Source organism: Lithobates pipiens, unplaced genomic scaffold (genome assembly GCF_037356315.1).
Source record: "Lithobates pipiens isolate NorthernLeopardFrog02 unplaced genomic scaffold, aLitPip1_a1.2 Scaffold_35, whole genome shotgun sequence".
NCBI classification, from domain to species: domain Eukaryota; kingdom Metazoa; phylum Chordata; class Amphibia; order Anura; family Ranidae; genus Lithobates; species Lithobates pipiens.
The window spans coordinates 12618965-12631735 of NW_027507811.1; the positions used below are offsets into that span (position 1 = coordinate 12618965).

Consider the following 12771-nt stretch of genomic DNA (forward strand, 5'->3'; position numbering starts at 1 on the left):
GAAATCTTTCCTGAGAGAAACCCTTGTTTCTCGCCAGAAAATTCACTCAGGTCAGCATCCCTATTCATGTTCAGTGTGGCAAATGTTTCACTCAGAAAAGGGAACTCGTTACTCACCAGAAAAATGGTCTAAATATGGATCCTTATTTTTGTAGAGAGTGCGGGAAATGTTTCACTCAGAAACACTCCCTTCTTGCACACACAACTTTCAAACTATGATATCAATTTTACGCATAACATAAGTCTAAATGTAGAGAACTACAAAGAAAGGAAGATGGTGGCGGATTAATGTGGATACCACGCATGCTTGGTAGGCACAATTCTCAGCTTGTCAGGTATTTAATTGTTACTTTGCTAGTAATAGTGTAAAAAAAAAATGTAAAAAATTCCAACGAGATTTGAAAACTCCATTCACATGGCTAAAGTAACAATCCTTCCACTTGTATTAAAGCTTTGTGAATTCAGCATCATACAGTCAGGTCCATAAATATTGGGACATCGCCACAATTCTAATCTTTTTGGCTCTATACACCGCCACAATGGATTTGAAATGAAACGAACAAGATGTGCTTTAACTACAGACTTTCAGCTTTAATTTGAAGGTATTTACATGCAAATCAGGTGAACGGTGTAGGAATTACAACAGTTTGTATATGTGCCTCCCACTTTTTAAGGAACCAAAAGTAATGGGACAGATTAACAATCATCCATCAAACTTTCACTTTTTAATATTTGGTTGCAAATCCTTTACAGTCAATTCCAGCCTGAAGTCTGGAACTCATAGACATCACCAGACGCTGGGCTTCATCCCTGGTGATGCTCTGCCAGGCCTCTACTGCAACCGTCTTCAGTTCCTGCTTGTTCTTGGGGCATTTTCAATTCAGTTTTGTCTTCAGCAAGTGACAATGGATGCTCAATCGGATTCAGGTCAGGTGATTGACTTGGCCATTGCATAACATTCCACTTCTTTACCTTAAAAAAAACTCTTTGGTTGCTTTCACAGTATGCTTCGGGTCATTGTCCATCTGCACTGTGAAGCGCCGTCCAATGAGTTCTGAAGCATTTTGCTGAGTATGAGCAGATAATATTGCCCGAAACACTTCAGAATTCATCCTGCTGCTTTTATCAGCAGTCACATCATCAATAAATACAAGAGAACCAGTTCCATTTGCAGCCATACATGCCCACGCCATGACACTACCACCATCATGCTTCACTGATGAGGTGGTATGCTTTGGATCATGAGCAGTTCCTTTCCTTCTCCATACTCTTCTCTTCCCATCTCTCTGGTACAAGTTGATGTTGGTCTCATCTGTCCATAGGATGTTGTTCCAGAACTGTGAAGGCTTTTTTTTAGATGTTGTTTGGCAAACTCTAATCTGGCCTTCCTGTTTTTGAGGCTCACCAATGGTTTACATCTTGTGGTGAACCCTCTGTATTCACTCTGGTGAAGTCTTCTCTTTATTGTTGACTTTGACACACATACACCTACCTCCTGGAGAGTGTTCTGGATCTGGCCAACTGTTGTGAAGGGTGTTTTCTTCACCAGGGAAAGAATTCTTCGGTCATCCACCACAGTTGTTTTTCGTGGTCTTCCGGGTCTTTTGGTGTTGCTGAGCTCACCAATGCGTTCTTTCTTTTTAAGGATGTTCCAAACAGTTGATTTGGCCACACCTAATGTTTTTGCTATCTCTCTGATGGGTTTGTTTTGTTTTTTCGGCCTAATGATGGCTTGCTTCACTGATAGTACCAGCTCTTTGGATCTCATATTGAGAGTTGACGGCAACAGATTCCAAATGCAAATGGCACACTTGAAATTAACTCTGGACCTTTTATCTGCTCCTTGTAAATGGGATAGTGAGGGAATAACACACACCTGGCCATGGAACAGCTGAGCAGCCAATTGTCCCATTACTTTTGGTCCCTTAAAAAGTGGGAGGCACATATACAAACTGTTGTAATTCCTACACCGTTCACCTGATTTGGATGTAAATACCCTCAAATTAAAGCTGAAATTCTGCAGTTAAAGCACATCTTGTTTGTTTCATTTCAAATCCATTGTGGCGGTGTATAGAGCCAAAAAGATTAGAATTGTGTCGATGTCCCAATATTTATGGACCTGACTGTATGTTGTCATTGATCAGTTTGTTTCTCATTCTATAAATATTTTTTTTCTTTGATGTGAGGTATAATCTGTGCGTGGAATCATCGATGTAACCTGATAGTAGAATGGACCACGAGTCAGAGGGCAAAATGATGAAGCATATTTTAGGCTGCAGAATTTATATATCACGAGGTGGTGATGTCATATCTCCCAACCGTCCCGGGTACCCCCACCACAATAAACCATTCTACAACAGCTGACATTTTCCCAAAAGAAGAGGAGGGGATACTGTACACCATATGAAAGGTCCATCTCCATTCCTCAATATAACGTCATGTTCCCAACAAATGAGGAGGAGATACTGTACACCGAAAGGGCCATCTCCATTCCTCAATATAACGTCACGTTCCCAACAAATGATGAGGAGATACTGTACACCATATGAAAGGTCCATCTCCATTCCTCAATATAACATCACGTTCCCAACAAATGAGGAGGAGATACTGTACACCATATGAAAGGTCCATCTCCATTCCTCAATATAACATCATGTTCCCAACAAATGAGGAGGAGATACTGTACCCCATAGGAAAGGTCCATCTCTATTCCTCAATATAATGTCATGTTCCCAACAAATGAGGTGGAGATACTGTACATCATATGAAAGGTCCATCTCCATTCCTCAATATAATGTCATGTTCCCAACAAATGAGGGGGAGATACTGTACACCATATGAAAGGTCCATCTCCATTCCTCAATATAACATCACGTTCCCAACAAATGAGGAGGAGATACTGTACACCATATGAAAGATCCATCTCCATTCCTCAATATAACATCATGTTCCCAACAAATGAGGAGGAGATATTGTACACCATATGAAAGGTCCATCTCCATTCCTCAATATAACGTCATGTTCCCAACAAATGAGGAGGAGATACTGTACACCATATGAAAGATCCATCTCCATTCCTCAATATAATGTCATGTTCCCAACAAATGAGGTGGAGATACTGTACATCATATGAAAGGTCCATCTCCATTCCTCAATATAACGTCATGTTCCCAACAAATGAGGAGGAGATACTGTACACCATATGAAAGGTCCATCTCCATTCCTCAATATAACGTCATGTTCCCAACAAATGAGGAGGAGATACTGTACACCATATGAAAGATCCATCTCCATTCCTCAATATAATGTCATGTTCCCAACAAATGAGGGGGAGATACTGTACACCATATGAAAGGTCCTGTCACGATCACCCTGGTGTTTCGGCCGTACACAGGAGACTTACCCGTAGAAGCCTGTCGTGGAGAACCCGTCGTTTTCCCTTGACGCGCGCTAAAGCGAACGCACTCGCGTCAACATGAACGAGCGCACGCACACACGTGGGGTCACGAACGGGCGCACGTCTACTCGCGGGGGCACACTGACCCGTCGTACGACCGTTTTGGCGCCCTAAGGTCTTCTTAAGGCACTTGCTCCATCCCATCCGTGCTGTCCAGTCTACAGCGTGTCCGTGACCTTGCTTTCTGTACCTGTACCCGTTACTTTGGTTCCTGATACCCGGCTTGTTCCTTGACCCTGATCCGTTGCTGCCTGCCTACGACCTCTGCTTGTCTGACCACGTCTCTGCCTCATCCTCTTGTACCTTGCTGATCGATCCCTGCTGACCCGGCCTGCACCTGACCCTGCTGTTCCTGCTTACCCGTTGGGGTTCCTGTATTTCCTGACGTCCACCTGCCCGCCAGTCTATCCACTTGTGCCTGCCTGCTACAGTCAAGTACCATCAGCTCTACCTACTCGCTGTCGGTGCCCTGCTGCTTATCCGGACCGGTCTCCATCCGCCAGGCACTTGTGCCCCCTGAACTTTTGAATACCTGTCTCCATCTCCAGGGGTTCATTAGCCAGGGGATACGAGGGGCCGCTCCCTGCATTCCAGGCTCAACTACTAGGTACGTGACAGGTCCATCTCCATTCCTCAATATAATGTCATGTTCCCAACAAATGAGGTGGAGATACTGTACACCATATGAAAGGTCCATCTCCATTCCTCAATATAACGTCATGTTCCCAACAAATGAGGAGGAGATAATGTACACCATATGAAAGGTCCATCTCCATTCCTCAATATAATGTCATGTTCCCAACAAATGAGGAGGAGATACTGTACACCATATGAAAGGTCCATCTCCATTCCTCAATATAACATCACGTTCCCAACAAATGAGGAGGAGATACTGTACACCATATGAAAGATCCATCTCCATTCCTCAATATAACGTCATGTTCCCAACAAATGAGGAGGAGATACTGTACATCATATGAAAGGTCCATCTCCATTCCTCAATATAACGTCATGTTCCCAACAAATGAGGAGGAGATACTGTACACCATATGAAAGGTCCATCTCCATTCCTCAATATAACGTCATGTTCCCAACAAATGAGGAGGAGATACTGTACACCATATGAAAGGTCCATCTCCATTCCTCAATATAATGTCATGTTCCCAACAAATGAGGAGGAGATACTGTACATCATATAAAAGGTCCATCTCCATTCCTCAATATAACGTCATGTTCCCAACAAATGAGGAGGAGATACTGTACACCATATGAAAGATCCATCTCCATTCCTCAATATAACGTATATAATATAATGCAGTTAACTCTAATCTGCGGCAACCATGCAACATAAAACAATTCACCCACCATTGTATTTTAGAGGACCTCTGCTTTCAGAAAACATATAATAATCTGGAGGAATTTATATTTTTAATATTATATTATTATTATTATTTTATATTACATTTTTAATATTTCTAGTCCAAAATGCAGATTTTAAAAGTGGCAAAGAAAAAAAGAAATGAAAAAAAAAGCTCTAGAGCCAAAACACATCAGGAGCCTGCAGAGCATGTAAAAATACAGATAAAATCCCTTTATTGATTCAGTTTTAACTAAACTATGATGTGCGTGTGTCGTAATGTGTGCAATAAAACTGAAGAATGAGCTACAGACGACAAAATATTAAGACATAACGTAGGATGCAGTTATTAAAACCACCACAAGATGGCGATATCACTTATTACGCGTGGAATACTCAGACAGGAAGTGATGTAAAGTAGAAACAGGAAGTGATGTAAGAAAAAGACAAGGCGATATAAAAGGAAAAACAGGAAGTTCTAAGAGAGACGAACGAGGTGAAGAAGGAGATGTCGCTGGATTACACAGAGGAGGTAATAAGATATTATTTTCTATTTACACCCGGTAACCCCCCCCCCCTGTCATGTCCGTCCTCTTCCTCCATAGTCACTGTGACATCTTTTATCTCCAACATCCACTACTACAGACATATCACATCCTGTATATTGGAGTTATATTATAATATGTGTCCAGATACATCCTAAATATAGAGCCATTTATCCAACTGTCCATCCAGAGCCTCTGGTTTACAGACCGGATACATCCTAAATATAGAACCATCTATCCAACTGTCCATCCAGAGCCTCTGGTTTATAGACCGGATACATCCTAAATATAGAACTATTTATCCAACTGTCCATCCAGAGCCTCTGGTTTATAGACCGGATAGATCAAATGACCACATAGATAAGAATAGATACCGACCAATGTCAAGTGAATGAAAGTATATTATGAAAATTCTAGATGAATGCTCTGCACACTGTTATACACGTTTAAATATTTCTATATTTTGTGAATTTTTTAACCACCTTCAGACCGGACCATTTTGCTGGTAAATGACCAGAGGTCTTTTTACACTTTGGCACTGCGCTGCTTTAACTGGTAATTGCGCGGTCATGCAATGTTGTACCCAAACAAAATTTGCGTCCTTTTCTTCCTACAAATAGAGCTTTCTTTTGATGGTATTTGATTGCCTCTGCGATTTTTATTTTTTGCGATATAAACGTAAAAAGACCGCAAATTTTGAAAAAAAATGATATTTTCTACTTTTTGTTATTAGAAAAATCCAATAAACTCAATTTTAGTCATACATTTAGGCCAAAATGTATTCAGCCACATGTCTTTGGTAAAAAAAAAGTCAATAATTGTATATTTATTGGTTTGCGCAAAAGTTGTCACATCTACAAACTAAGGTACGTTTTCTGGAATTTACGCAGCTTTTAGTTTACGACTGCCTATCTCATTTCTTGAGGTGCTAAAATGACAGGGCAGTACAAAACCCCCCCAAATGACCCCATTTTGGAAAGTAGACCCCCTAAGGAAATTGATAAGAGGCATGTTGAGCCCATTGAATATTTTATTTTTTTGCCTCAAGCGATTGAATAATGACAAAAAAAAAATTTTTTTTTTTTTTTTACACAAAGTTGTCACTAAATGATATATTGCTCACACATGCTATGGGCGTATGTGAAATGACACCCCAAAATAAATTCTGCTGCTTCTCCTGAGTACGGGGATACCACATATGTGGGACTTTTTGGGAGCCTAGCCGCGTACAGGGCCCCGAAAACCAAGCACCGCCTTCAGGCTTTCTAAGGGCGTAAATTTTTGATTTCACGCCTCACTACCTATTACAGTTTTGAAGGCCATAAAATGCCAAGATGGCACAAAACCCCCACAAATGACCCCATTTTAGAAAGTAGACACCCCAAGCTATTTGCTGAGAGGCATGTTGAGTCCATGGAATATTTTATATTTTGCCACAAGTTGCGGGAAAATTACAAACTTTTTTTTTTTTTTTTTTTTTTTTCACAAAGTTGTCACTAAATGATATATTGCTCACGCATGCCATGGGCATATGTGAAATGACACCCCAAAATAAATTCTGCTGCTTCTCCTGAGTACGGGGATACCACATATGTGGGACTTTTTGGGAGCCTAGCCGCGTACGGGGCCCCAAAAACCAAGCACCGCCTTCAGGCTTTCTAAGGGCGTAATTTTTTGAGTTCACTTCTCACTACCTATTACAGTTTTGAAGGCCATAAAATGCCAAGATGGCACAAAACCCCCACAAATGACCCCATTTTAGAAAGTAGACACCCCAAGCTATTTGCTGAGAGGCATGTTGAGTCCATGGAATATTTTATATTTTGCCACAAGTTGCGGGAAAATTACAAACTTTTTTTTTTTTTCACAAAGTTGTCACTAAATGATATATTGCTCACGCATGCCATGGGCATATGTGAAATGACACCCCAAAATAAATTCTGCTGCTTCTCCTGAGTACGGGGATACCACATATGTGGGACTTTTTGGGAGCCTAGCCGCGTACGGGGCCCCAAAAACCAAGCACCGCCTTCAGGCTTTCTAAGGGCGTTACAGTTTTGAAGGCCATAAAATGCCAAGATGGCACAAACCCCCCCCCCCAAATGACCCCATTTTAGAAAGTAGACACCCCTAAATTTAGGGGTACACTAGTGAGACTAGGTAATAAATGGCGGGTGCCCTGAAACTATAAAAAAATAACTAACCAACCAGCGTCACCTGTAACAGTTATATGGTGATCACTGGTGAAAGGGTTAACTAGGGGGCAATCAGGGGGCTTTATGCGGTAGTATATGGGGGTCCCTGGCGCTATAAAAAGCTGCGGCGAACCTAAATACCTACCTGCCTAACTAGCGTCACCTGTGACACTAATACAGCGATCAGAAAAACGATCGCTTATTAGGCTGGGTTCACACTGGAGCGATGCGGGAACGCCACGAATGCGCGGCGGGTTCCCGCATCGCATGCCTCCCGGCGGCAGTTCACACTGCCCTATGCGAACTGCTGGGAGTGTCAGTGAAATGTTAATGACACCCCCAGATCAGTTCGCATATCGCAGTGCGATCTGCAAACTTGGATCGCATGGTGTGAACACCCATGCGATCCGATTCTGCTGCGGACCAAAAAAAGGGTCCCGTGCGAGTTTGCGGCGGGTGCGGCGGGTGCGACACGAATTCAGCCATACTATCTGTATAGCTGAACTCGAATCGCACAGAGATCGGATGTGATTTGCACTGCAGTGCGGTGCGAATCACATCCGTTCTCATAAACCGCTGCAATGTGAACCCAGCCTTAGTGACACTGGCGACGGGGGGTGATCACGGGGTTAAACCTTTATTGGGGGGGTTAGGGGGGTACCTTAGAACTAAAGGGGGCTAACCCTAACTGCCCTAACAGTTATTAGTCACAAATGACACCTGCCGGGTGATCAGGGGGTTAAACCTTTATTAGGTAATAAATGGCGGGTGCCCTGAAACTATAAAAAAATAACTAACCAACCAGCGTCACCTGTAACAGTTATATGGTGATCACTGGTGAAAGGGTTAACTAGGGGGCAATCAGGGGGCTTTATGCGGTAGTATATGGGGGTCCCTAGCGCTATAAAAAGCTGCGGCGAACCTAAATACCTACCTGCCTAACTAGCGTCACCTGTGACACTAATATGGCGATCAGAAAAATGATCGCTTATTAGGCTGGGTTCACACTGGAGCGATGCGGAAACGCCGCGAATCCGCGGCGGGTTCCCGCATCGCATGCCTCCCGGCGGCAGTTCACACTGCCCTATGCGAACTGCTGGGAGTGTCAGTGAAATGTTACTGACACCCCCAGATCAGTTCGCATATCGCAGTGCGATCTGCAAACTCGGATCGCATGGTGTGAACACCCATGCGATCCGATTCTGCTGCGGGCCAAAAAAAGGGTCCCGTGCGAATTTGCGGCGGGTGCGGCGGGTGTGGCGGGTGCGGCGGGTGCGGCGAATGGCTGAACTCGAATCGCACAGAGATCGGATGTGATTTGCACTGCAGTGCGGTGCGAATCACATTCGTTCTCATAAACCGCTGCAATGTGAACCCAGCCTTAGTGACACTGGCGACGGGGGGTGATCACGGGGTTAAACCTTTATTGGGGGGGTTAGGGGGGTACATTAGAACTAAAGGGGGCTAACCCTAACTGCCCTAACAGTTATTACAGTCACAAATGACACCAATGCAAAAAAATAAAAAAAAAAAAATAAAATGACATTGGTGTCACTGTGACTGGGGGGCAGGGGTAATTGGGGGGGTGATCGGGGGGTAAAGGGGGGGTGTGAGTGTGCCTGGCATGTTCTACTGTGTGTGGGATGTGTTGGTGCAACTCACTGATCCGCTCTCCTCCGTGTCGGAACGAAAAATACCGACACGGAGGAGAGAATACATCACTTCCTCTCCTGTGTTTACATTACAGGAGAGGAAGTGATGTCACCGGGGATTTCCATTCGTCGGGAGCGATCGCGAGGGGGTGGCCATGAATGAATGGCCGTCCCCTCGTCCGGGATCGCTCCCGAACGAAAACCGACCGCCGCAGGCACCGGGCGGGGGCCCGATCGGGCCCCCGACCCGCGGGAGGCAAATCACGTACATGTATGTGCTTATGCCTGCCCGTGCCATTCTGCCGACGTACATCGGCGTGCGGCGGTCGGCAAGTGGTTAATCTTGTAATACGTGTTCAAGCTGACCAACTGCATCAAATGAATCCCTCTCTGGCCAGTCCCGACTCTACTCAAAATACAAACACATATCTGTTTACTGCATACTTTAATGGACATGAAATAGTACCAGTATGGGGCGGACAGACACAGCTGGAGGGTATTAAACCTGACCAGGTAGGTGAGGAGGATTCTGGGAATGTACTTAGTGATAATTTAATTTTGCATAGGATAAATGAAGTAGTGAAGAGGAAATCTGAGCACTTGAAAAACAGCTACCAATCCCATGATCCATCTTTAGAAGGACACAAGGATCTCTACAAGGACGTCATGATGGAGAATCAGCCGCCCCTCACATCACCGGGTAAGAGGAGACTTTATTGTAAAGGAGAGAGCAGTACGGAGGCTCCACCTAGATCCCCCATCATCTGATAAACACATAGAAACAATGTATTCAGTCAGTGTGTGTGTTTCCTACAGATGGATCCAGTAATGGGAACCCACCAGAGAGATGTCCCCGTCCTCTGTATTCCCGGGATTCCACACAGGAAGGTCACACCATCCCCCACCATCATCAGATAGATGGATCCAGTAATTGGAGCCCACCAGAGAGATGTCCCCGTCCTCTGTATTCCCGGGATTCCATACAGAAAGATCACACCATCCCCCACCATCATCAGGTAGATGAGGAACAATCCCTTGTGAATATTTTTAAACAATTATGTTTTTTACAGTGTGTTTTTTAATACATATTCAGAGTGGAAACCTCGGGGATGATAATATTGATGTTAAAGAAGAGTATAAAGAGGAGGATGAGGAGTATGGAGTGATGGAGGAGTTTTCAAAAGGACACAAGGATATGCTGGAGCCGCCTAATATCAGGAACCCACCAGAGAGATGTCCCCGTCCTCTGTATTCCCAGAATTCCACACAGGAAGATCACACCATCCCCCACCATCATCAGGTAGGTGGCGTTGGAGCATCTACGACCTGAAAAATGACTCCAAATTGTATGAGATCATCATCTCCGGGGATTAGTGCTCAGCTGAGGATGTTCCTTTTTATCATTTTGTGGTTTTAGGGTGAGGAACTCATTGATATAAAAGCCGAGGTGAAGGAGGAAGAAGAGGAGACGTGTGTTGTGATGGGTGATCAGCAGAGTATGAAGAAGGAAAAGGAGGAATCTTCTCTGATTATCGGCTCAAGTGAGTAATGAGCAGAAACTGATCACATTTTACTTTATTTTTCCACAAATGCCGCTATAATTCAAAGCCATGCTTCTTGAGAACCAGTTCGCACCCATGTGCTGACGGAACAAGATCCAGAGTCAGTGTAACTGGAAGCAAACATTTACTGCTGGACCAACATGACAAAGGTCTATTTTCATTCTTCTGTATAATGTAATCATTCCAACAAAGAGTTTGAAGGAAGGTCTATTTCCATTCCTTTCAATAACCAAGACACCAATGTCCATATGAAATCACCCAGTGTGCCATGGTTGGTTTGCTTATTTTGTCAATAATTTATTTATTTATTTTTTTAACTGTTTTGATTTTCTGCTTTCGTTTTACCAATTGTTTGCTATTTCATGAAAAGGTCCATGTCATTCCTCAGTGTTGTGATTCAAAAATTAGGTGGGGATATATTGCACACCATCCCAGTGTCCTAGGATCCAATGATGCTTATTGCCCTACCCAGTGTCAAGTTGTCATTCAGTGGCAATAGCAATATCACCACCAAGTAAGTGACCAGAGCCAGAGGGCAGGCGAACGTGACAAATCTGGCTGCTTGGTTTGCTTATTTTGTAAAGTAAACCATGAAGGACTAGAGTTTGAAGCAAAGCCTGCATTGCCCCAAACCTGAACCTCATCCCTATTGTACACCATATAAAAGGGTCTCCTCCATACTTCCATACAACCTCATGTTGCCAACAACTGCGGTGGAAGCACTGTCTACCATATGAAAGGTCCATCTCCATTCCTCAACATGACGTCATGTTCCCAACAAATGAGGAGGAGATACTGTACACCATATGAAAGATCCATCTCCATTCCTCAATATAGCGTCATGTTCCCAACAAATGAGGAGGAGATACTGTACACCATATGAAAGGTCCATCTCCATTCCTCAACATGACGTCATGTTCCCAACAAATGAGGAGGAGATACTGTACACCATATGAAAGGTCCATCTCCATTCCTCAATATAACGTCATGTTCCCAACAAATGAGGAGGAGATACTGTACACCATATGAAAGGTCCATCTCCATTCCTCAATATAACGTCATGTTCCCAACAAATGAGGAGGAGATACTGTACACCATATGAAAGGTCCATCTCCATTCCTCAATATAACGTCATGTTCCCAACAAATGAGGAGGAGATACTGTACACCATATGAAAGGTCCATCTCCATTCCTCAATATAACGTCATGTTCCCAACAAATGAGGAGGAGATACTGTACACCATATGAAAGGTCCATCTCCATTCCTCAATATAACGTCATGTTCCCAACAAATGAGGAGGAGATACTGTACACCATATGAAAGGTCCATCTCCATTCCTCAACATGACGTCATGTTCCCAACAAATGAGGAGGAGATACTGTACACCATATGAAAGATCCATCTCCATTCCTCAATATAGCGTCATGTTCCCAACAAATGAGGAGGAGATACTGTACACCATATGAAAGGTCCATCTCCATTCCTCAACATGACGTCATGTTCCCAACAAATGAGGAGGAGATACTGTACACCATATGAAAGGTCCATCTCCATTCCTCAATATAACGTCATGTTCCCAACAAATGAGGAGGAGATACTGTACACCATATGAAAGGTCCATCTCCATTCCCCAATATAACGTCATGTTCCCAACAAATGAGGAGGAGATACTGTACACCATATGAAAGGTCCATCTCCATTCCTCAATATAACGTCATGTTCCCAACAAATGAGGAGGAGATACTGTACACCATATGAAAGGTCCATCTCCATTCCTCAATATAACGTCATGTTCCCAACAAATGAGGAGGAGATACTGTACTCCATGTGAAAGGTTTATTTCATCATAACGATATAATTGTGCACAAATAATGTTGCCTAGTATGATTTGGGTTGTACCATCTGGTCTGGTTTGTATTTATAGTTTGCTGTTAGGATTGTTCTCCATTCAGTTCCAGAGCTCTGAGAAAGTTTATGTTGAACTGATATATATATATATGTCT

General features: G+C 43.4%; 1 protein-coding gene across 1 annotated transcript in view; it reads left to right on the forward strand.

Moving 5' to 3' along the window:
* Positions 1–12771, forward strand: part of LOC143955529 (uncharacterized) — a 171775-nt gene that overhangs the window by 62364 nt on the left and 96640 nt on the right. The window contains exon 5 of the mRNA XM_077465574.1: positions 10299–10505. Within this exon, the coding sequence (XP_077321700.1) occupies positions 10299–10505 (207 nt within the window). The remainder of the gene's footprint in view (positions 1–10298; positions 10506–12771) is intronic.